Genomic DNA, 26138 nt, shown 5'->3' on the forward strand with positions numbered 1-26138 from the left:
GTACAAACAGAAAGGCTCTTTTTAGGTCTATTTCATTTTCCTTATTTCCCGAAGCCTGTACCCCCATGTATAGCCTTTTTGCGCGGAGCGTTATATTCTGTTCGTTTAAAAAATGGATTTGTTTTCAAGGTTGAGAAAATATCTTAACTCCGGCAGTTGCGCGGGCGTAGCTACTAGGTTTGATGCCTCTTGTAAAAGTTAAATGATGTCAATGTAGTCGAATTACTTTTTCCAACGCATTATTCGGTAGTTTGGTTACCTTGTTCAACGTCCATAGTATTCATTCACGGTCTATGTTGTCGTAAGATTTTGTTTCCTGGTTTTGCCTTCAAATTTCCAGGCTTTTCCATTCTGCCACCCTCCCAGTCCTCTTATGCTACTAGTATCCACCCTAATTACAGCGGAATGGGTTCTATGCGCCAACTTCTTCGCACAGACCTCAGTCAAGTGAAATATTATTACCGTCGCGAAATACACTGGATATTCATACCCACTTGCAGTATGTGCAACCACATTGGATATTCATACCCACTTGCAGTATGTGCAACCACACTGGATATTCATATCCACTCGTCGTATGTGCAACCACACTCGATATTCATACCCACTCAAGCGGTGTGCACCAACCGCCTGTAGAATTTAACATTCAACCGCACTTCAAACTTTTGAAAAGGGTCATGCCCCCCTGGCGACTGAAGATTTTTCAACTTTAGACATCCATAGTCCATGCTGCGATTACTTTGTGGACTCGTTTGACTTGCTGGATAAAAGTATTCCAAAGTGCGCGCCGGTACCTGGAGTCATCGCACTTTCAACTTTCAATCGCTAGATCGTAGGCCCACCACTACAAGCGTTTCAATTCGCATCCCATGTCGGTGATAGACCTTTACCATGGACGTCTCTCTCCTTCTCCTTTGGCTGGCATCCATTCCCGTGGTGTTTTACATCTTAGCTTTTTATGTCTCACCACGACCCCAAGACGGCGAACCTTCTGTTGGCCTGTGGTTCCCCGTCAGATACATCTGGCTCCGGTGGGCCCTGTTTTGGTCCAGGCGCAAGTCCCTGCACCTGAACCGACGTGTCACAAGCTACGACAGAATGGTGGCCAAGGCGAGAGAGATGAGCCGACGGGAATTCGGTGCGGTTGGAGCGCGCCAGACACACGTAAGTTAGGTAGGGGTGGCGTGTCATTGAAAGAGCAACCCTCAAGTGTGTCATTCTTTACGGTGGCAAATTCATGAGCCCAAGGGTGATATCATTCAAGGCAGAACAGGAGTGTCTCAATAGCCTTGTATAATCGCAGTTATTCTACATTTTCTCAGAGTAAGTTTTCACTCTATTCATTGTTTCCATGTTCAAAAACTAGTTTAGAGAAAAGTATTAGGAGAGACCAATATTTCTGCAGAACATTGTTGGTGGGTGATTTTTTAGAAAGTTTTTTTTACTTGCCTTATGCCCTTATGACAAGGAGTGCCTTGTAACTATGACAACATCAAAATAGTGCCCTCTGGCATAAGTTGATTACAGTATTTTTGAAAACTTGAAAAACTACCACCCTCTTTTCACTTCCAGTTTAAAATAAGTATTTAGGTGTTATTTCTACTGTTCTAACACATGGTAATAATTATGCACTACTGCATCTTTGATGGCACTGACTACACCACCGTTTTCCAACAAATTAGTTTTTATGTTAAACTTATTCTTGAGGTCATCAAAAGGTCAAAAAATTACCATTGTCATCGATAATAAAGATAAAAAATGTATTGACTTCTGCAGACTCTCAGTGCTTCCAATAGATCTTTTTTGCATACGTTGATATTTTTTCTTTATGATAAAGAGAATGAGAACATCAGAAAGAATTCTTTTCAAGGTGTCTTCATGGGGAAAAAAAGGAGTCAAAGAAGTCCCTTCGAAAGGGAGCGCAGAAGAGTTTCCAATAACCTTACGGCATGAGGGCTGAAGCCAAGTTATTTCAAGGCGTTCTTGTACCGGTGATCCCTAATTAACATTCAAAGATACGCATCCCGCCAAGGGGATGATCTTGATTTACTTGATTTGAATTCATTTCATCATCAATAGTTGGATCGGGTGTTGTCTGGAGTGTTTAGGGGTTGGGTTTTCAGTTAAAATGCGGGGTAGAAATTATATGACGAAGGGAATTTTTTTAAGTTAAATTGAAGGAAACAATGTGTAGCGGACCACCATGCCGCGAGGGATCAAAGGAAAAGTAGCATTTTGTGGTATGACTTTTGAAAGTTGTGTTGTTATTTTTTTTTTTAAATTAAACTGTCCCTTCAGGGTTACACATCGTTGTACATCAACGGTTCCGACACTACCGGCGATCACCGCATTGTGGTCCGTGTAGTCCTGCGGCCTGACGGTCGACGTGAAGTCTGCTTCTTGCTGCGCGTCCGTGGCGTTGGAGATCTGGTCCTGCCCAAACACCCGGCCTGCTTATTTGACCGCGTCCCAGCCGAGGGGTTCGTCGGGGAGGGGCTCAAGTGCTCCGCGCTGGAACCGCTGAGGACGTGGCGGATTAGTTACAATGGACTCTGCCGGTAATGTTTTTGAGATCAAAGTTCTCTCTTATCAGAGAGTATTATGACGGGAGAACCTGGGGGCGGAGGGGAGCTGGGCTTGCTTGTTTTAGGGCACAGAATTGGGTTAGGGTCATACAGCTCAAGATTTTTCTTGGGAAAAGATGCTTTAAGCTTGGGGAGGTGTGGTCAATGTTGTACCGGTAGGTCTTTGGCGGTCTCGATACCTAATGGTCTCCGGTCTTGATCTCGGTCTCGGATATTGGAGGTCTCGATATTTTCCCTGTTCTCGAGCCAAGAGCAGTCAAAAACCAAAGATCGACACCATATTATGCACCACCTAATTCAAGGATTTGTATTACACGTTTTTCCAACTCCGTGTGCGTTGCAAGTTCGAAGGTTGCGCTTTGCACACACCTTGCATTCTGGAGTCTTTCGAGATGTCAAGCAATTCAGCTGTGATCAAATTTGGTTTTAGACACCACAAAGAGTATTTCGATGCGAAAGCAGTGTAAGCAGTCAGTTTCCACAATGTGGCTATAACTCTAACAACTTTGTTTTGTTTTAGAATGATTGGGGGGTTGAAGCCTGCTAAAATTGAACTTCGTTTTACAGATTTGTGTTAAATTGATTTCACTGATGTATCATAGCACTGCTATCCAGGAGCTCGCCAAGTGATATACGCCCTAGTGAGCAGTGACAAAAGCAATCATCATTAAAACTGTTCTTTGAAGATTAATGCGTGGTGCCGCTTTGTCAGCACGTACAAGGAGCAAGAAAAATGCTTCCTTTAAACCAGACAGAGAAATCATGATTGTGCTGTAAAACTCATTTCATTTAGGTTCTGCATTTATTTGAATTATGCAGTTTAAACACAAGGTCTCGAGGTCTCGGTCTCGAGTGGTGAGGTCTCACCACTCGAAGTCTCGGTCTTTGTCCTGGTCTCGGTGCTCCTGCTCTCGGTCTTGGTCTTGGACTCCCATTTATGAATATCATGGATGTTTTATGTTTAAAATGGATAGTATTCGCTGGCACCATTTTTCCCAGGACGCACTGTAGTGCAACTTAACTCAGCTTGGGTTGATAATTGTGCGAAGATTTTATTATCGTTTGTGCAAGGTCACTCAAACAGTAGAATAACCACTGGAAACTCTGGCCAAAGCCTTTCGAGCAAATATACGCTTGACATAATGCAGCGTCGCCCTCCCCCGACACGACCACACATTATTATGAGTTTTGCTCACAGCTGACTTCGCCCACGTTGGCCAGCGATACATCCTTCGATGGCCTTAGCAGATAATTAGCGTAAGGCTTTCCACAAGTTACATTGATACCCGGGTTTCTAATCATAGAAATGATAGCAGAAGCCAGATGTAGCAGAATGCCACGAGAAAGTGTTTGTTGAAATTCGGGTCTCTTCAAAGACCTGGTGAATCCGGACTGAATCCGACCCGATAATGGATTATTTTGGTTTGCTTATCCAATGTTTGAGAGATTTTTTTGTTAATCCGTGCTTACGATAATGCGTTCTAATCATATCATATTGTTTGTCCGATTTTGTTTTATCGTACAACTGTCTTAAACGTTAACTTAGACTCGATTTGATTTGTTTGGTTTTGAAAATTTGTTTTCATTTAAAACAACGTTAGGTTAAAGAATCGTTTGGCCCCTTGTAACGAGGAAATTGAGTGAAACCTGTACAAACTAATTAAAACCTCGCCAAGCACCACGCCCATTAATTTCTTAAAAACGCCCACATCAGTGGGTCCGTATTAATGGGCGGTCGAAGGGGGGAGGGATTTGTTCCTATACATTTCATGTTTCAAATGATTTGAAAATTTCAGTGTTGGAATAGCGAGAGCGGTGGGAGGACACGATGACCGGCCACTGGTTCACGTGCGATGCACGTTTCTGTAAGTATATTGAGTACCAATCTGCACTCCATCTTCCCTCTATTGAGCTTATTTCAGTGAGGCGTGGTAAGGGAGCGGGTCATAATTTGGAAAAGTTGTAATGAACGTCTCGTTCTCATTCAATAACGGGGGTGGGGAATACAGCATCCGTCAAAGCCACAAAACTCCCTTAAAATAAAGAGCAGTTCTGTATTACCTCTACATACCGAAATGCTTTAGCCAGTGTATATATGGAGCAAAAAGTTCGTTTCCTACCATCATTGCTGAACGCCTTAACCGCTGCATTCTTTGAAAGATATTGCTTGACAAAAATCGTTTGTATTTGCGGCAGTGCCTTTACCGTGTCTCCCAATATTCTCTGTTTAACAGGTGGAGTGCTTTCACCTCTTACTTCGACTTCTCTACTGATGTCCACCCTCGCTTGGCCGCAGAAAATCTGGCAAAAGTGCCAAAGAGTGGAATGGCAGAATCTATATTTGGGTGCGTTTACTGAAGCTGTTGTGATGACGGATATCAAAATTTGTTTATACCGCACGACGAAACAGGAAGCATGTGGTACTTGCTCAATTGTGTCTAAGATTATTTTTGATTTAACCTTTGTTTTTAGCTCCCCTTCAGTATTTTGTGTCCTTAATTTTCTCACGGTTTCATTCGTTACGGACGATTTATGATAACCAAATTGTTTAAAAACCCCTAATAGGGACATCAGTAAAAACGCGTATTGTTTTCGTTTCATCTCTCGTTAGGAATACGTTCAGAAAATATAGCCGTTTAAAAATTGGACTCTGAATATAGAACAGTACAGTGACTGATGTATGGTGAAGTTGATCAAAAGACTTTTCATCTTCCTCACATATACCTCACCAGTTCATCCGAAGCAATCTTCGAAATCAGTTAGGCTTTCCATTCCTGCTTTATTTTCTTCGTTTCGTACACGCCATTAGCTGGTGGCCTGTGCAGGCTTTGCATATACAGTGTGGACCTCTGCACAAAAGAAGTCTGCATAATGTAGGGTGTGATGACGTTGTGTGTGTTCACAAGTATTGCAGTGGAGTTGAAATATTTTCTTAAGTTCTTGAATTATAAAGAACAAGAACAAATGGTAGACTTGAAATGAATTAAGTCCCCGGCAACTGGCCAGGTTAGGTCCACTATGGCATAACGACTTGAGTTTAAATCTTAACAGTAAACAACGCGACCAGAATTTGCTACCTGCGACTGGAATGTTGTTTGCGTGATGATAAGAGATTATCATGGGTGGGGGCGGGGGAGTTCAGGACATGCAATTTTTTTTTTGGATACACAACTAAGCTGGATACGTTGCTGGTTATCATTTGCTCTATTGAACCTTTGGAAGTTTTTGCCGGTTGTTTTCACAGGGATAATCAACACCAGTATCATTATGAGCAATTTGGTATGATCCATGGCGTGATCCAGGTCAGAGGTCAAGACGAGAAGACAGTAGTCATGCGCGGTGTGAAATCGCATTCCTCCGGAACACAGCAGGAAAAGGCCGAGCGACACATCGTGAACCACATGGTACTTGAGGTGGGTTTTAAGCTCGACCACGCGACAAAACATCCTGACTTACTCCACCAAGCAGATGGAGTAAACAGATGGTAGATTTGTTGGTTGGCTTGGCCCCAAAGGGAAAAAATACGGGAATTGGGAGAGAGTGTTGAAATAAAAGAGAGAAATTAAGGACAGAAAGGAGGAGGACAGTCAGTACATTGAATGTCTCGGAATTGCCCCCCCCCACACCGTTGACTGTTTGCAAGTCTGCTACCATTAAGTTTGCTACCGTTAATACCTGCACGGCGACGCCTGCATCTGCCCTGCACTACGCCCAACACCTCCACGCTAAAACATTCGTAGATATTATGTTGTATGTTTTCTCCACACTACTAACTACAAACGTTTGTCCCTCTCCTTGTAATGATTAGGATGGGACTTGTCTACACGTCGGTGCATATTGTCAAGAGGACTCAAGGTCAGAATTTATTCATTTTCCTCGAAGAAACACTGTGAAGAAATGTGATTAATTTAGAAATATATTCAGCGTCAAAAGCTTCCACTTCCTCTAAATCAATTTGAAAAAAAAAGTGATGTGGATCACAGAAACAATATTCGATTTTATGAGCGCAAGCTGGAGCTGAATGGCTGTGTAGCCCCGCCCCATCTGAGATGTTCATTTAAGCCCAATATATATAAATCTCTTTTCTTACAGTATATTCTCTGGTTACATGACCAAGCCCAACGGCGCAATATTTCCAGCTGTGTCCGTGGATCTGTCCGTTCGTAGACTGCTTGACAAGAACAACAACCAACTACCCAAGACCTTCTCATTTAATGTGCGGTTCGAAAGTAGGTTATTTGGAACTCTGTCGTTTTTTATTTCATAAATGTAGGCTGGAAGAACACTTTACAAAGAACTGTATTAGGAACTTCAGTGCCCTTTGTGGGAAAATGCATAGTTATAAAAAAAGGTTAAGCCAATGAAATCAAGCAGAATGCAAGAACTTCACTTGCCGTGTGATGGATTTTATATGATCGGGTGTCAAATACAAGACGTGGACACCATGTGATCAAGGGTTTCACATTTATCCAAATAAACAGTATGGTTAATATAAATAAACTCGAACATGAGTGACTGCCGCAAAGCGATTCCAAAATTGCAATGGTGGAGGACAGAAAAAGGGACCGTCATACCTTTAAAGTTCAGGTTTGGATTTTGCGATAAAAACTAGTTTCTGATCTCATTGTAAACTACACTGTGTAAACCTCCAAATGCTTTATACTCCAACGCCCACCCATAAACTGAGTATACAAACAAATGAACTGATAAATATAAGTGCGAATGGTAGCCTTGATCACTGCGTTGGTGTGGCATGCCACTTTCAGCGACATTTGTGAATAATGAGATCAAATTCAAGTTAGCAGGTTGCATACATTTCGGGGACCTTGTAAATACTATCCATAAATCATGGCGTCGTCTGGACTGAAAGGAGAATAAAAAAAAAAGAAACACCATAGCGAGCCATTCAATGTATATTAAGGTTCTCTTAACACGAATGTATCCGTCCTTGTGTTTGTTTCTTTAACTTGAAGTATTTTTCCAGTTTTGATATATATGTCATCTCTTTTGTGTGTGGAAAATGTGTGTTCCCTGAAGTAACATCAAACAATCGCGGAGAAGCAAAGGATGAGACAATTTTATTTTTCATCTTTTTCAGTCAGGTGTTAGCTTAAAGAGCAGTTTTTTTCAGTCTAAAGTCTGTCTCCCGCTTTCAGCGGATGTTTTCATAAAATTCCTCTTCTTGGAGTTTAGGGAATGTGACCAATATTGGTACAGACGATACCGGAATGGAGCGGACCAACATAAGACAGGGTACAACTGTTGCCATCATTTTTTACCGAAGACGAACTATAACCAGAACCTTAATTGATATGCGTGCTTCTCTATCACAGACAGCTTCACCGTTAAGATACAAGCCGAGATAGGGGAGAGAATGCACTTCGACGTGGAAAGAGAGCAGAAGTTGGCAGAGTGTGTGGCCCTGACTAGTTACCGGGCCAACGGCGTGGCTGGTCAGGGAGTCTGCCAAACGATGATCAGGTATACTCTTCATATCACTAGTAGGACACCCCTAACACATTTTAGTCACCAGTGAAGGGTATAGATGGTGGTGCCGAGCCCATCCCGAGATGTAAACAATAATGACAAGAAAAGTTATAGATATTACACATCGATATATATGAGAACAGTTATATTTTTCTCAGTATCCTTAAGGAACGACCTTTTTTTCGACAAACCCCATTCCATTGTCACTTTTCGATACACCTGCAAAGGTTATCATATCTAATGGAAAAATCAAGTAACATTCAAGTAATTTCGACTTATCTTATAGGTCAAACGAAAACTGCCGTACCTCTCCCCAAGACACTCTAAAACTCTATAAGGAGCCAGGTTGGTAATGTTTACAATTTAACGCACAGTAATACAGCTGTGTAAAAATAAGGATGATGTGGCTTTTTTGTGGAACGCGGCAAGGGGTATTTTTTCCTTTGGGAAACGCTCAGAGATTAGGTTCATTGGACTTGCCTTGCCAATTGAAAACTGGTTCACCAGGGCATCCTGCACACTCACCTTATATTACAGTGCTTATTACTGACGTATCGGTTCCTCGTATTTTGAGTTTTACTGCCAGTGTTTTCTTTCATACTTTTGTGATAACCAGAGAACCTTTCTGCAGATGACTTAGCTGCCTGGGTTCTGCCGTTGGCGGCGTCCTCATGTCGCGTTTCTTCGCTTACGGGGGGCAAGGGCTCACAACTTGCTATGTTGATTGAACTCACGAAACACAGGGATGTCGAGGTGGGAAATGTTTCTAATGTTCAATTTCAACAGATATATTTCTGAATTACGTGACAAAAATAAGAAATGAATGGCAAAATAAAAGTTATTCTGCTCGTACGCACTTCTCTATACTCCGACAAGGGCTGGCGTCCTTGTTTTTCAAGCCCCCATTTCATTGACTTGAAGCTTGTTTGCGAACTTCTGCGCAAATGTCGATACCTGAATACTGAATGCGTATGGACATTGACTTAAAGCAGAAAGCCAAACCATCGACGATAAAGGTAGGGCTACTCGTGTAAGTTTAATGAAAAAAAACACAACGCTTAATTAGCTGTTATCGGGCTCCTTGGATATAGTGTTGTGTGGGAGGCAAATCAGTTTTAAATCGGCCTATCTATGCAGCTTACATCTAATATTGGTACTCTGCATGTAGAAATTTACATCATTATTTTCATCAAATGTTTTGTCTCCAAAGCAAGATAAACATTTCGCGACTTTGACCAGCATTTTGAAGTAAGTTTTGCGTGATTATTTTAATTTTTCAAATCGCATCCCAATATTGTCTTTTTCCCAAAAGTTTGAAGTTCCCAATGGATTTTGCCTTACGACGACAGCCTTCAACTGGCATCTTCAGGTAACTCTATGCATTTCACTGTCTATCTTATTATTGAACAAAACAACTTTCTGAACTTTGGATGAATTAATCGTGGATGGTATTTATCGAGAAAAATGTTATAAAATTACACCACAAGTCCTACAGAACTGTTAAGTTTGTACATGGTTTCATTCCCTGGTTGTAGATTTCGTTACACCAACCTTCATTTGTGTATTCTATTTAAGAACCTCTTTCTGGTTCCCTTTTAGCTTCACGAGAAGTTGCAAACCGCCATAAAGACATTGAGCGAGGTGTCTTGTGGGATACAAAATGGGGACTTCAAGGCATCATGCGACAGGTAGCATTGACAACATATTTGATCAAACGCTTAACAGAAAACAACACAGCCTACAATCGACACACTTACGACATGTTTCAGGAAAATGCAAGACCAGCTGTATATTTTAACCAACCCCCCCAAAAAAACAAAAAAAAAACAGTACTAACATTCCAATAATAACGAATAGATAATAAGTAGCAAATAATCAATGTTTGAGTTCGACTCGTTAGCACTGTGGCGATGTTCAGCGAAGCTGAGCTGGCAGACGACATGAAGATGGTAATTTCCCACCAATTTCGCGAGGTCCTGGGAAGTCCCAAGGAGGGTCAATCGTATGCCGTGAGGTCATCGGCAGTGGGTACGTAAATGTTGCACCCAGCACTATCCACATGAGAAGAAATTTCTAAACTGTTTTCTCCAGTTTCCGAGTATGAAAAAGGAAACTGGCTCTAGTAGTTCTACATTATTGAACTGTATATATATTGCTGATTTTTAATGCCCCATGACATGAAAATACATGTACCTAATAAAAACGTTTAGCTCAGTAGCCTTTGTACTGTGTGTGACTGATGCATTTACACATTAGTCTCAAATTCAGTCTCGATCTCGTAATAAGTTGAAATGATTGATCTTCTTGTGGTGAACTGAGGACGTCTCACTCTCAGCATTTTTTTCGAGTTTTCTTTCCACTTTGTTATATTTCTCAGCGGGGTTTCCTCTTCTAAACAACCGTTTTGCTTATTATTACTTTTTCTTTCGACATTTATTTGCGTTCTTAATTTCTTGGAAGGCGAAGATACCCCTCAGATGTCAGCGGCGGGACAGATGGAGACCTACCTTGGCATGGACTCCATGGATAAGGTGGAACCACAGCTCTCGAACTTACATTGCCCGATGAAACATTTATCTAACAGCCTGTACGGTTAATCAAAATCAAACGCAGAATGATCAGTGTATAAAACTGGTTGGAATTTTGTCAAAAAGGCAGTGACGGTAATTGCAGTATTCTCTTGAACATGATACTGGAAAGTTTAAGGTTCCTCTGAATGGAATGTAACGAGGGCGCTCGTCACCTTTCAAGGTCCTTGTGCCTCCCGCTTGAAATGTTAAAGTTTACAGGAGTTCTTTTTTAAATTGGATTAAATCCAGCTTAAGACCCCAAACGACGAGGCTTCAAATGCCCTACCAACTTTTATAAGTTTTAAGCCCCGTATTATGCTTTCTTTGCAGAAACGATTATTTTTGAATATTGCAAAATGACCCTTTGTCTCATCAAACTTCAGATTTTCAAGGCTGTGCAAAAGTGTTGGGCATCACAGTTTTCATTCCAGGCCGTCCAGTATCGAAGGTGAAAACCAACATTTGTCTGTCACGATTTCTTAGATCATGCAACGTAATGAAGTAAGCCTGATATGAAAGGTATAGGTTTATGAAAACGTATTATTCAAGAGGTCAGATGTTACTGGCAGAGTCGCAGCGACAATTTTGGTTCGGATTTTAGGGAAAGAAAACCCAGGTACCTGTTTTTATGTGTCAAAGTGCACCTTTTTCAATGCAAAGTGAAGTTAATCGGATGGACCTTTCCTTGCGCAAACACTATTCCTGTTAACCATCAGCCACCAGTTTTCATTAGAATCTGCGGACCTATTTCTTCTTTCCATCCACTTAACTATATGTCATTTTTCGTACGTCCCAGACAGTACGGCCAACCTGTGGAATCCTCCATGGCGGTGGTTGTGCAAGAAATAGTTCCCGCAGAAAGTGCAGGTGCGAAATCAATTTGGAATTTTGGAAAAGTATATAAAAGTCAATACAATAAGACTTTAATGCATCACACCCGAAAGTCATTGCACTGAAGTATTGGAATATATGCTGTTCAGAGATTGCCAGTTCATAGCGTCATCGACAGATCTAAAAGATCAAAAGCATAGGAAGACACGAAACAGCTCGGCCTTATATGTTTATTGTCTTAATCAGTTATCACTAGATTGATGCCAATTCTTTTAAAGCTCAAAATCAGTGTGTCCATGCTATATCCCGCAGGTGTGGTGTTCAGTCGAGATCCCATCACTGGAAACCCAGCACAAATTGTCATCAATGCCAACTTTGGGCTCGGTGAGGTACGTTTTCTCTCTCCCTCCAGTGCAGTTCCCGCCATAGAGTCTGCGTTGCTGGGAAACTTGCGCTCTTTCTTGGTGGAGCTCGGGGCTCATAGCCCTGGGCTGGGTTTATTCGTGTTGATGTTTCTGCCAGGCCTGACTTAGGTTGTCCTCACTTTGGTCGAGGGGCGTGATGGCATAGGGATAAGACAAAGAAATTAGGAAAAAACATCATTACAAGTCTTATCCAATATAGCCGCTCGAAACTCAAAGAGAACGTACTTTAACATCAGTGTGTAAGGTTTAATGATTATAGCTATTACAACATACTTGGAAGTGGTGAACCGCGGGGTCAAAGATGGCTATTCAGAAGTTGTTGGTGTCATTTTTTTTTTACAAAGTCCATAAACTGCCGACATTCTCCGACATGGACAGCCAACACACATAGGCAGACACAATGAATACAGAGAGTTATTTAATAATCATTTACCATTATTTCAGTCCGTGGTTGCCGGTGTGAGCGAAGCCGATACCATCACACTGACGGTGGACGACCAGAAGGGCTTAACGATAAGCGAGAAGAAGATAGGGAGGAAAGAAGAAGCGATATTCGTAGGAGGTGAGTTCGGTTACATCGTAACACATGGCAAACTAATGTCGCACTATATCCAGTCTCATGATCCACCTGAATGTACCTGATTAGAGGCAGCTGTCACTCACTATTTGAGAAAGCTTCACTGAAGGCCCAACTTTGACTATTGACAATACCAATGGTCTGCCATGCACTGGCCCAATATGAAAGGGCAGTGAAATGCTCATTTCACCTCAGTGATTTTCATTGCGTGCAAGGGTTTCAGATACTCAATCAGCTGTTGGAGAAATAAGCGTGCCACTCTCGAGGGATTCTACAGATCTAACAGATATCTCTTTCCATATTCTTCAAATGGATGTGATCTAGACGGAGGAGGCACCAAAGTGACGTCACTGCCCTCGGCTGAGTCTGCCAGATGTGCACTCTCAGATGACACGTGTTTGAAGCTCGGCCGCATTGCGCTCATGGTAAGCAAACAGTCGGGGTATTTTTTCGTAAAAAGCATCCCCCCAAAAAACCTGTTGACTTTATTGGCGCACCATTTTGCACTTTCATTTTATTGGTCGAATTTCCGCGACAAATCGACATTACGATTTCCGGGCTAGCGCAAGGGAAGACTGAGAAGTGTGCGTGAGCTCCAAAACTGGACCGATCTGACCGTGCACTGGACGACCGATTGAAATAAAACATGTTTTACTTTTGCTTACAATTTCACCATATCTGACATCACATAGAAGAGATACATGGGAAAAATTCCGATTCCACTGGACGTAATTTTCAGATACGCGAAGAATTCAGACACATGACTCAAAAGGAATCCCGGTAAAATCTGGGCCCTGTCATCATTTGACGTATCAGCATGGGGGGAGGGGAGTAGCCGTGCGGTGTACTTCGGCAGTGATAAGAACCAAACATGTGATGCCGCGGTCCGTGGTGATCCTATCAAAATTTAGGAACAGTATGGCTGGGCTCTACATTTTCTCTTTCACTTTTGTTCCAGTTGGATGAGTATTTCACTGATGCCAGGGATATTGAATATGCAATGGTGGGAGATTCAGTATACCTTCTACAGGTAATGCATGTCTGTTTTCTTGTCAAGCACAGTGTCATCCTAGGATCATAACACTGATCTGTCTGAGTTTTAAGGGTTCCAAATGCCCGGGGGGATTGAGTACTCTTTGGAAGATGGATAAACGTGGAAACTTGTTGAGACATTTTTTTAATAAATGGTGTCGACTTCCTTTTTTGTTTGTTTTGTTTTTGTAAGAAAGGTACACATTTATTACAGTTACAAGCTTTTAAAATTGAGAAAGAAAATGCGGTTCATTAGATGAAATTTATCCTACAGGCACGTGCTATAACAACGTTCGATGTACCGGGCCGATACGAGCTGCTACACGAGTTTGATACCGGAATGCCAACCGATCGAGTCCTCATCACTACAGGCAATTTGCAGTAAGTCATGAGTTGACTTCCACGACCAAATGGCTGTGGTCGTCCCACAGGATTCTTTAACATCGACGACCATGTAATGCTCATCTTGGCTACAAAGTTGACTGACAAGGAAGTCCTAGAGGGACATGTGCAAAACTTGAATCTTGTACCTGATTTGTTTTGAGGGACATTCCCCCTCGGGCTCCGTAGATTTACGATCCTTACCTGACGCTGCTTTAAAGTATGACTGAAAACTTCCGAACAGGTTTTCAGCCCGAGCTGTAGTTTGCCGTCTCTTTGTTGTTTGCGAGTTTTAAAGGTATAACTACGTTGATATTTGAAGTTAATCATGGTGAAGGTGGCAAGTTAAGTCATAGGCATGTGGTAGCACCAGTCGCAACATCCTTTGTGTGATGTTTAGTTCCAGGGGCAGATCTAGTAATTTTTCCGGGGGGGAGGCAGGCTAGAGGTTTATTTTAATATCTCATTTTTGCTGACATGCGGAAACGGTGATGAAACATTACCCGGCATACATTGTTTACCGTGGTGGTGCACTCACCTTGTACACATAAGCAAAATCTGTGGGATGCTATCTTGTTTTGGAATTTATTTCAGTTCTTTTTTATTAAATTGCCTACCCCATTTTTCAAAACCATTTTTGTCTCAGAGCAGGGGGGGGCAGGGGGACCCCCAACCCCCTGGATCCGCGCCTGGGTATACGTATACTCACCTATTCACACACTACATTTTTGCACAGTGCTACCGCAAACCAATTATTAACTTGTAACTACGTTCTTTCTCAATTTAACACGTCAGTTCTTGCTACTTATCGGTCTATAACCCTTTGTATAAGGAAGTGTCTTCTGCCAAATAATAACCCGTTTCCACCCCCCATTTGTTAACAATTTGGAGTGTTGTGGGCCCCAATCTGGTTTAGGACAAGGGTATACGAAAGCTATGCAGTGCATAGCCTTTATGTACGAGCTAGTGCATGATAGACCAGCAACGGATTTTGGCGTCATGGGAAATCTTTGGTGTTGTCATGTTCTGATCTCCAGAATTTTGTTGGAAAATACTTGTTAATCCCCCGTGCACAGGGAGATGTGTCCTGGCAGCGTTACGCCACTGACATTCACTCACTTCTTTTGGGAATGCGAACTCAGTTTCCAGGTAAGATTAAAAAACCCAGACAGACTACTTTTTTTAGTATCAAACTGTGTTGTAGAGAAATAATTGCAGAAAAGAGCAATGAATGCAGAAGTGTTGCTTAATCTGTCATGAGCTGAGAATACTCTAGTCATACTGTTTGAAACCCTGACCAATCCCGTCCAGGAAACCTTTGAGAAACCAAATAATCAGAGCCCAAAGACAGGTGTACTTAATTTGGTGTTTAAACCTTTGGTTTTACCCCCTTTCAATAAAGCCAAGGAAGCAAAGATCCGAGAAACAGTTGTAACCAAATATTTTGGAAAAAAATAATGAGACGTGTTTGAGAAATTCAAAATAGTGCCCGACTTAATTTTTGGAACACTATTTTTGCTCCATCCAGCTGGAACACATTGGACTCGGTAGGCCTATGATTCTACCCAACTTCAGAACGGTCTACTCCTTCTATAACCAGGCATTCTTCAATTTGACGGTAGGTAAATGATTCCACAAAATAGTATGAAATTGTCTCTGCCCAGAAATATTCCACAAGTCTCCAAACGCCAAACTTGCGTCTGATTATTCGGGGATTGATTTCTTTACTTTCAGGACCTGGTTTGCTTTGCAACACGAGCCAGCATGTTCACAACGAAAGAGATGGGACCTTCTATAAGCGGCCAAGTGAGTACCTACGCTGAAAAATTGCCTGGGTTAATTTAACCCAAGCAGGGGTGAAAACTGCAACTACCCAATAGTTCAGGTTGTTTCAACCTTATTTGGATGATTGAAATTAATTTCTGGGTAGTTTTAACCAAACAACGGTTAATATACTCTCATTTTGTGGGTGTAAACTGAAACAGAAAGTAATTCTCAACCCAAAGTTTGGTTAACACAGCCCATATTTGGGTAGTTGCAGTTTTCACCCTTAATTGGGTTAAAATTTAACTCAGGCAATTTTTCAGTGTATGCAGCCTATATAAACATACCCATGTGGTGTCGAGTGTACAAAGCGAGCAAGGGTTGTCTTGTAATTAATCAAAGGAAAGCCCACCAGCCGAAGCAAAGCTTTTAGAAGACATGAAATATCAGATCGACAAAAAATCCTAGAGATGTGAAACGCGAGTGTAGACATGCTGCTTCGATGAACACGCCCCCGTCTGACATAGCGTGACCCGGTACTACTCTAAAGCGAAGCCCAACCAACCCAAGCCAGCCTCGACCGACTGGACCCAATCCAATTTGATCTGAATCCACCCCAACCTCATCTTTTTTTCAAACTAGGCCCCCGCTCAAATCACTCATGAAGTCAATGTTTTTCTACCCTCTCTATCTTCAAAGGAATTAGAAGACGAAGACCTTGATGAATCGACCAGGATCATATCAGATCACTGTCCTTTGCCCGGTTGGCGCTCTCACCTCAACACGCTCAAGATCCTTAAGGTACATGAGAGGTCGAAGGTTGGATTTCTGTGTTTGTTTTGCTGTTTAGTTTTATTTTTAAAATATAGAACTCAAAAAACGCCTTAATGATTTAATTCTGTGACCTGTGTAACATGTTTGAACAGGCCAATGGACCTCGTTCCGAGGCAAATTAAAAATGTTCCGTAATTTTGTAATTTGGGGGTTTTATAGCAGTTTGTCTTCGAGGTATTTAAGCGAGTCGGGCCAACTTCGGGTGCCTCTCAGTATGTTCTTTTTACTTATTACATTTTAATTGACGCACAAATAATGAAGCAAATACCGCCAGCGAAGTGGTGGGTGGTGGGATTTGTCCCACTTTACTAGCATAAGAGATGGTCCTATGTTCAACTTCAAATTCCAGTCGGGCATTATGATTTGTTTGCAATTGTTTTCTCTTCATCTGTTGTTTAATTTACCATACTTAATCACTACGATGCAGAAAATGGGGGAAAGTCGACGTGGCCTGGACGCGTTAGTAGAAAGAGTTTTGCAGACTCTGACTAAGCACTGGACGACAGCGCAAGAGCAGTTTGATGACATCATGGCGAATATGAACTCTGACATTGCCCTGGTAAGAGGCGTCAAACATGCGTTGAAACTACATTTTCTACGAAAAAATCAGACGAATACTTTTAAATGTTTGCATGAAGTATGAGATCGATACCGTATAGGGTGTTAAGATGTAAGGGTATACCGGTGTGAAGAGCATCTCTAAAATGGCTTCGGTATTCAGAGAGAACATCGTGAAAAGTTACTTCAAACTATTTAAATAAACATGCCTTTTTTTGCTCAAAATGAAATTTCAGCTACCTTTTTAAATATTGGGATCATAACCTTTTCCAGGGGACGACGTACCACCTGAATGAAAGTACCAAGTCCTCAATCAGCCGACGGGTCATCATTGAGATTCTCAGCCGAGCATCAAAGGGTACGGTATAGAAAACTTTGAATATTTAAGTGAGGGTGGCGATTATGCCACTCTGCATGCGCATGCCCAGAGGACAGTGAAATTATCAAAGATTTAATCAACAAGAAACCAAAAGAAATTGATAAAAAAGTAAGATTTGTGTAAGGATCCGCCCTTTTTGCCCCGTTTCTGTCGCAGACCCCATCTACGAAAACTGCAACTGCTTTCAAAAGCTAGAAAAAGAATGCATGGTGTACTTTTAACAGACTCTTGTGGAGTTAAGTCGGCGAGGCTCAATGTAATAGAGGAGTGCGCGACATTACCGAAATGGCATTAGGTGATTTATGTCAAGAAATATTTGGTGCCGTGAGGACGAAACCCAAAGCCATCTTCACAAAATACGCTATACAAATAGGCCTGGATCTGTCACTCGTTACGTCACCAACGCTGTTTTTGCAAACGATGGTTGGCTAACCCATTGCTGGCCATGAGTATAAAACCAAGAATTACTTCATAAAGTTTTGCAATCAAGTTTCACACACATAATAACCCACCCAAATTAAATACTTCTCTTGATGAAAATGACTTCCATTTCAACACTTTCTTAAGAAGCAAATGTACATTTTAAGGCAAAAGTTGTCGCTAACAACGGTTGAAGTTTCTGCAAACTTTGGGTGCTCTCATGAAAATGGTGGTCAATGTCTGAAAACAAAATAAAGAGTTACAAGGATGAGGCCTGAAATAGAGAAAAAAATGACGGATTGCAAAGAGGAGTCAAGGAGAATGCCAAAGGCTGCCTAAAATCTCTGTTCCCCATGGTGATCTTTACCGTGCTCGCTTCATTCCATAGATATAAATGCGGATGGTGCGGCCGCCATGTTGCTCTCCTCGTGCCCAGGGGTCGTGAGTGCCGATGTACCTCTTGCCATTGAGGTTTGTGTTTTGTTTTGTATTGTTTTTTAAGGAGTATAAATACATATGTTTCTAATACTGCACAATCAAAGTTTTTGGATGAGAATCAGAAAAAGGTTTCTTTCCCTTAGTGTATGGACTCTCCTTACAGGGACAAACATACGAAATGCTCATAGTTGTAAAGATGAATTATTGTACTTTGACCGAACGAAACCTTAGCATGAACAAATAGTGGGGTTGGCAGATTTGGTTTAATTTGAAAACTCTTCTTAGGCCTATAGTCAGCAAATTTAAAGCAAGTGTAGGCCTATACAGCTTTCGCGTCACATACCTCGAATAGTGTTTGGCATAAAAACGTATCAAGCATACCAAGCTTGGTTGAAAACGACCCTAAAATCTTCTTTTGGACGTTTAAATTCTGATTAAATTCTGATTCTCCCTTTGAACAGAGAGTGGGCTTGGCCATAGTTCACGAAGGGATGGGCGACACTTTCCGAGATATGGCCCCAGAGCAGGCACTAGCTTGGATCCAGTCTCCCTCCAGTGGGTCGGCCGGAACTGCCTTCGCTGACTTCTTGAAAGTCCATGGACATAGGTGCATCAAGGAGGTCAGCTCAGAAAAATAATCCTTTTCCCTTTTCATTTCAAATAAACGTGTAGAGAACTCCACTTATATAGCAGTTTGAGTCACGAGATGATGGTGCAGACGAGCAAACTGTTATGAACGACATCTGTTACAAATCTGGGACGACGTGGACTGATCTGAGGAGACACCGTAATGCGGGCGTGCTATTGGCGAGTCGCCCTTTGGGCGAAGAGGCAAACGCACGCGTATAAACTATCCAAAGCATGTTTTCACTGCAGTAATGGCTTCTAACTGTGCCAAATTTCTAAGCTGTCATTTCAAGAAGAGTCAGCCGCAGGTTAACTTCTGGGATTCGTTCATCGAAACAGCGCATATTATTTTGCCTCAGTCCAACAATGTCTGTGCAAACTTTCCCTTGTACAAACCTCCATGGAAACATTGACCGATACTTATTTTAATAATCCGGCATCTCCGAACCACCTCCGCTCTGGGCATGTTATATAGTTTTTCATTGGTAACTTTCTATGACTGCATGCGTTTACTTGTTTTTTTTTATTACAGATTGAGATGAGAGAAAAATCCTGGGGGATGGAACCAGTTCAAACTATACCAATTTTACAGGTTACCCAGCCAAAATGTCTGCTATGTAATACTGATTTTTACTTGAAGCTGATAGTAAGAAGAGAGGGTACACCTGTAAAGTAATTTGCTTTTAATCGGGCCAACGTAGGTTGATAACCAAAGGCAACAGCAACTGCATTGGAGCTTTGCTAAAGGCCGTACCTAGATCGGCCACAACTGCAGCCCATTTTAAAACATGTAAACCGTATCAAAGACAGCTATACTAGCCTCTTAGGCCATCTTCGACTCCAGAAGAAAACCAACTTGGCAAAATCTGCCCTTTCGTCCTCATTCTTTTTTAATTAATTAAAAGTTCGGTTTACATCTTAGGCGGCAGAAATCTAATTGCTAAACATAATTTTTATGTCTTTCGGTTTTACTGATCAAAAGTACTTTTAGCTTTACTTTTTAGACTGTAGTATATAACAATTTTCCTTGTTTTGTCTTTTGTCCTTGTGAGTCGTAAGAGTTGCGTTTTGCTAGTTTCGTATTATTCTGCTCGTACAGACAGTATCAAATCTTTCTTTTAATCAGTTTGAAGGACAAACATTTTGCTGACCCGATGGTTTTCAATTACTTAATTACGGCATTAAGATTTGCTTGTTGCAATTGCAATTGCACATGTCAGAAATTATGTCCACCCGATAAGCTAATTCAGGATTATTCAGAATTGTAGAATTACATTTTCGGTTATAAACGAACCTTAAAATGCTCTAATTTCGTGTTTGTTGAAGGCTATTTTAGCGTCTGGTTCCCTTTCAACGTCCACAAACAAGACATATCTGAGTGCCGAGGAGGCTGTCTCCCGACTCGAGGTTCCGCTTTCGAAGATAGTAAGGTAAATCTATCCAGCTTTCATATTTATGGTATTGACGTATTGTTATTGGAATTTCCTTGACGAGAAAATTTCCGTTATGCTGTTGCTGTTGTTTTAATCACAAATCGAGTTTAAGAAGTCCCTTTCTGGGTGATACAATTGTTTTTCTTTACTATTTTTGTCATTATTAATAGACTGCTAATGATCAATTTACTCGTTCCCTGGGCCCGCAAGTCCGTCGCGAAAAGAGAATTCAGCAAGGTGAGAACCTGTGACAAAAATGCGATTGAACAACTGACGACTGAAATATTAATCTCTTAAAGTCAACTACTTTAAAACCGGAGGTCAGTGCGGTTTTTAATACTGTAGAAAAAAGGTTATTTCTATTTTTTCGACGAATTTTGTCGACTTGGTTTTTGTTTTCGGTTTTTAGTCTTTAATTGTACGACTGAATCACCACAAGAAGGAGGCTTACTGGAGACTTGCAAGACTCATGGTCAAAGAGGTAACGCCGCGCGTTGATTAAAAGCCATTAATATAGTAATCCAGCGACCAGTTGTATAGATAGGAACATATGTAAAATGACAGGATCGCATTGGTAATTATGAGTGGGTATTTCATCACGCTACATGGATAGCCTGACATACCATATTATTAGAAAGGCAAGTGAAATCCCGATATTTTCGCACCCAAAAACCGACTATCCTTAATGGTGACTGTCGGGATCGTAACTTATATTAAATTTATAAAATCTTATAGGCCTAATATTTAACCTTTTAAGTACATGGATGGATGATTTTTCCATTTGTCTGCATTCTGTATCGCATGCAGGGGCGCCTTCCTGACGAAGATTTGTTGTTCTTCTTTACACCAACCGAGATGGGTCGTTTACTAAATAATAGATCACCCGCTCTAGTTTCGAGGTAAAAACCACAGTTTTTTCTAACTAAGGTTACTGTTCATATATCACATCTTACTTAGTGAGGAATGCTGTTCTTTGTCATTCACCCTAACTTTCACGCTTAACCACAGCTGTTGACGCATTGGCGTTAGGTCTATAGCATATCATGTGGGGTAAACCAGTCTCTCCGGGAGACTATATCGCTACGGCGGTCGAATAAAGTGTTGATGGCATCGCGTCATCATTGATTTTTCTCGTGGTTATTATTTGTTCGCTGCACCTGCCGATTATGTCTGTGGACTTTTCAGACGAGCAGAGTGGCAGTAATTCAATTCAGGGTAAAAACTGACCAATTTCTCTTGACCCAGGGCTCTACGGAGGCGTCGTATCTTGCCCGAGCAGAACCAGTTCAGGTTCCCGCTCATCTTCAATGGAATACCGCAACCGGTTGGTACAGTTTCAGAACTTTGGTACTCAATTTTTTGAATCAGAGTTAGACATTATCTTGAGCCTGTCAAAATTCAGCCCAAATGTCCTGAAGAAAAAATATAACTGCAGAAGACGCTTAGTTTTAGAAAGACATAAAGTGCCAGAACTGAGACGCGAGACAGAAGTATCTTTCATGAGAATGCAGCCTAGAAATCTGACCAGTATTCATTCCTCGGAAATTTGTCGTTTGTTCCAATTCTTGTGGAGAAATAGAAGGAAAGAATAATTGTTTGTCAGAAATTTAATATATCCTGCTTGATGATTCTTCTAAAGATGCAACTCAATATTCCATCAATCATCACATATGGCCATTTTCTGTGGGCCTATTTGTTTCAAATGTTAATGAACATTTACCACTTTCTATCACAGATTTCTGAAGAAGCAAATTCAGACAAGGCTGAGATACAATTACAAGGTACTGAATAATTTTTGAAAGTATTATAAATATAATATCACTTCATGGTAATTTTTATAACTGCCATTACTTGCAAACCCTTCAAAGTCCCCTAACTGATAGATATCGCACGATATATCTGCCAAATGCTCAAACAAATATACATATACTTGCATCCGAACGAGGGATTGCAATCTCTAAAACTGATGTTGTGTAAATTTTGCTCCACAATGATTGTCTATAACGCTTGATCGTTCAGGTTTGCCCATCAGTCCAGGGGTTGTAAAAAGCACAGCCAGGGTCGTCACAACTCTGCAGGATGCGGCCAGCATACAGGTGATACCATAGTACCATTGTAGAAGTCATTGACACATGACTATCAATCTTCAGAAAGCAGTTAAATTGCTCTGTGATAGCATAGCAAACGCTGGAGTCATGGGTCTTGTATCGGCGTAAATACGTAGACATTGTTGCACGCTGGGATGTACAAACTACAAAGTAGTTACAGTAGATGTGTAATGGAAACATTTCCTAAGGCAGTGTTGCCGACACGTTTACCAAACCAAAAGAAAAACCGAAGTTAAAATTTCCGCTTATCTCCATGTGCAAGCGAAGATATGGTCGCCGATGGAAACACTTTACAATCAGTCTCGCAACGCAATGCAAAACAAGAATCATACTCAATAGTAAGCCAAGCAAGACGGCGGACGTAACTCTGAAGGTACTGTTGCGTTCATGATGATGGTGGCATTAATGATATCACAGTATTATGCCATGGAGCATTCTTTCATCTGGGACGCTTTCATGCACTCAATACGTCCGTTGAGATAAGGATTCAAGCTAGCCCAGAAGGCGTTAAGTTGAAGAATGCTGGCGCAAGCATTCGAGTCCAATGCATCTTCAATATAAACACCTCCTCTGAAGTTAATTCAGTTTTTGGTTTATACAGCAATATGTATGTGTTTTCTATCACTATCTAGCGAGGAGATATTCTAGTCACAAGAATCACAGACATTGGTTGGAGCCCATACTTCCCTCTCATTAAGGGTCTGGTGACAGAGATAGGTGGAATCATGTCTCACGGTGAGTGGAGAAAGCCAAGAGATTCATTATAAGCTTTAGGCTTATTTGAGCCAGTTTGACATCAAGCTGCTTTTGGGAGTTCTAGATTTTCATTTGGAGACAATTCCACGTTCTGATTTATAGAGGGCAGGAACAAAGCTCTCGATGCATTGGGGATTTGACTTTTGCACACTTTTTTGCGGAACAAAGCCCTTTTCATGAATAATTCACTTGCTTTGAAATGGAAGGGCGGGTTTCCAATTTCGTCCGTCACAGAATTCAGACAATCACCAAGTTTGAAAGAGATTATAAACCAAAACTTTGCAAGGGAAAACGAAAAAGTGCCTGTTAACCCTTTTTGGAGATTCAAATGCGGGTCCCTGGATCGACAGGTAGATGCAACACCGACAGGTCTGCAACAGGTGTTCCGAGGTCAAAGATTCTTCAGTATGACACAGTCGTCGTGTAAATCTGAAAGTCGTAGTGACGCCATTATTCTTTCCTAAGAATTTTTGTTCCATCGAAACTTCTGAATTGCCCTTACAAATCGCCTTATCTACCTATGGAAAATGTGCCTGGTTCCGTCAATCATTTCATAGAGTGCCGAAGTCAATTTGTTCAGGTGGTTATTGTCATGAGGCATGCTTTACTCGGATTTATTTCAGGTGCCGTTGTCGCTCGTGAGTACGGCCTGCCTTGCGTTGTCAATGTCCAGCGGGCTACCGTTGTCTTCCAGTCAGGTTGGTCAAGGATAAAAAAATAGCGAAAAACCACTCTTTTCAATTCAGTTCCGACAGGGGAAGGAGAAGAAGGAGGGAAAGTTGAATTTCGTAAAGTTTGCAAAAGTTAGCCGGTAAAACAAACACATATGCCTGGTGTGGACCTGTTTTGTAATCCAGACTGGCGTCGAGTTGCATGATTACAGACTTTCTCTGTCGGCATAATAAAGGCCTGTTACTAAATTTTACCCAGTCACAAAATCTTTAAGGTGTACAGGTTTTGTTCAACGCGGAGAATTGCCTCTTTTGCCACAAAAAGCATTGAAGGGCTTTAATGCCGCCTCAAATTGGTCTTGCCGATTTGACCATAAAAAAGGGTCTTTGCCCGGGTTTGAAATATCAAGTCATTCTCCAAATTGAAAGACGAAAAATACTTGCAACTCCATCCTAGGGATATGTAGGTCTGCTTATTTTATGACACTTACGGATTTGTATTCACAAAAATGCCCATGCTCTCTTACGCACTCCCGAAACCCCGAATGTGGTGGACACTGTTTCTCAGTGGTTCTGTTTGTGTTTTTGTCTCAGGTGACGTTGTTCTCCTCGATGGAGGCAAGGGGACCATCTGTAAAATACAGAGCGATGAGGACTGAACGCGTCTTGTCAGGGATAGATATCCTATACAGTTCATAAACGGAATGAATACCTTAGTATAGATTTCCCAGCTTTGAAGTTGGGGAGGAGGCCCGACTGTTGTTCCACGGCCATATTGGATGAATATTTTCCTATTAATTTTTCCTCGGATGTGCATTGTCATTGGTAAATGAATACCGCTTGTGAGATGTTTGTCGGTTTGGATTTTACTGTGAAACAAAATTCTGATTGTGCCTAAATTTTACTCTAGTACATGTGATTATTGAAAGCAATGAACATGCATAACGTTGAAATTATGATTTAAATCGCCAATTTTTTTAATGCACTTATTCCGCGTTTATACGTCAGCGCACACTGTTCATAAAATTCGATTCGTAACAGCGGCGTATTCAGTTTTGGTATGGGGGCAGGGATTCCAAAGCGAATATGGCTTCGGGCTTATTCAACATGATGTTTGGGGAGCCAAAAAAACCAGAAGCCTTTCTCGAGGTCCCGGTATCCTAGCTTTTATTTCCTGACGTTGTTTTCTCATGGCTTTGATGCTAATGTTATACTGCTCGCTTATTCTTTGTTTTTAAATCCGTCGAGGGGGCAAGATGCCTCCTGCCCCCCCAGCTGTATAGGCTACTTGGTTGTAAAAGTTTTTCTTCCAATTTAAAAGATTTTTTTGTAATCTAAGCGCAATAAACACATGTGCTAGCTCATTAAACTCGTAACAAAACTATTCTAAAATAATGCACTAGTGTATCTTATAGTGCCATTTCGTAGCGGAAGTTTTTAAGTTCACCGATGTGAGACCAAAATTTTATTTTATATCGGGCAAGCAGACCACTGACCATCTGCCTGACGAATCATTGGGAAATTGTAGTTCGTGATTTGAACAGCGTCACAAAATCGGTATGTTAAAATATCGAGCAAATTGACGAAAATATAACGTGGTGTATGAGCAGAATACCTAAACTCTGTAAACCATTTGGGATACCATGAAAACCAGTATGCTTTCCGCTTACAATATTGTTTGGTTTCGCAAATGAAGAACACAGTGTGTTCGTTGCACTTTTGATTTTTGATATTTTCGTTGAAAAGTTGACGACCGAATGGGATATGGCACATGGGATACGATATAACACCAAATTGTATTATAAACTGGCAGTGAGCTCACGAGTACAGTGCGCGCCCATGCACGCCTTCGGCCTTGGGAAAAAGGGCCTTCTTCTGGTTACTCACAGGCCATAGGGGGGTATTGATGTGAGCAAGTGTCCAAATTACATGTAGGCCTATGCCAGTCCACATGTGTATTATAATGTACCTTAAACTAAAATGTAAAATAATTTTTTTAGTGTTTTATAAGTGAAGTGTTTTAATTCAACTTCACAAGTAATTAGCCATTCAACAAGCAATACAATAAATAAAGGAACGGTTTTTGTAGCCTCTTTATAATTTTGGACATGCGTGTCATTGTTCTCGTCCTTGTAACTATCAAACAATAATTTGAGTAATAATGCCTGACCGGGCAATTGTCTCTGGGATTCACATGTGCGCGATGTCTTTTCCAATTCACCCTGACGCGGCCTGTATCCACCTCAAGCAGAAGCACCCCCC

The 26138-nt window shown here is 41.3% G+C and overlaps 1 protein-coding gene across 1 annotated transcript; it reads left to right on the plus strand.

Moving 5' to 3' along the window:
* The first annotated feature begins 779 nt into the window (after positions 1-779).
* Positions 780-25983, plus strand: LOC110975696 (uncharacterized). The gene is made up of 40 exons (XM_022228398.2): positions 780-1164; positions 2299-2558; positions 4382-4450; positions 4820-4930; positions 5830-5998; positions 6394-6440; positions 6678-6814; positions 7919-8066; positions 8359-8417; positions 8689-8825; positions 9385-9441; positions 9672-9760; positions 9973-10100; positions 10533-10603; positions 11026-11090; positions 11439-11509; positions 11786-11862; positions 12343-12460; positions 12800-12900; positions 13434-13505; positions 13782-13888; positions 14965-15037; positions 15417-15506; positions 15623-15694; positions 16352-16453; positions 16914-17045; positions 17318-17402; positions 18232-18314; positions 18743-18901; positions 19441-19500; positions 20235-20338; positions 20512-20578; positions 20751-20822; positions 21149-21240; positions 21587-21665; positions 22077-22122; positions 22361-22437; positions 23082-23184; positions 23829-23903; positions 24471-25983. Exons 1-40 carry the CDS (start codon positions 892-894, stop codon positions 24533-24535), a joined length of 4002 nt encoding a protein of 1333 aa, XP_022084090.2. The 5' UTR covers positions 780-891; the 3' UTR covers positions 24536-25983.
* Positions 25984-26138: the final 155 nt, after the last annotated feature.

The sequence above is a fragment of the Acanthaster planci genome, linkage group LG06, assembly GCF_054643075.1.
Source record: "Acanthaster planci isolate LZ-2023a linkage group LG06, COTS_SCS, whole genome shotgun sequence".
In the NCBI taxonomy this organism is placed as follows: domain Eukaryota; kingdom Metazoa; phylum Echinodermata; class Asteroidea; order Valvatida; family Acanthasteridae; genus Acanthaster; species Acanthaster planci.

What these genes read in the sequence shown, in the direction of transcription:
- LOC110975696 (XM_022228398.2), top strand. Translation starts at nt 892, where the DNA reads ATGGACGTCTCTCTCCTTCTCCTTTGGCTGGCATCCATTCCCGTGGTG. An exon ending in GTCTGCCAAACGATGATCAG is followed by an intron (nt 8,067 to 8,358) that starts GTATACTCTTCA and finishes CTTATCTTATAG; the next exon opens with GTCAAACGAAAACTGCCGTA. An exon ending in AATGCGAACTCAGTTTCCAG is followed by an intron (nt 15,038 to 15,416) that starts GTAAGATTAAAA and finishes TGCTCCATCCAG; the next exon opens with CTGGAACACATTGGACTCGG.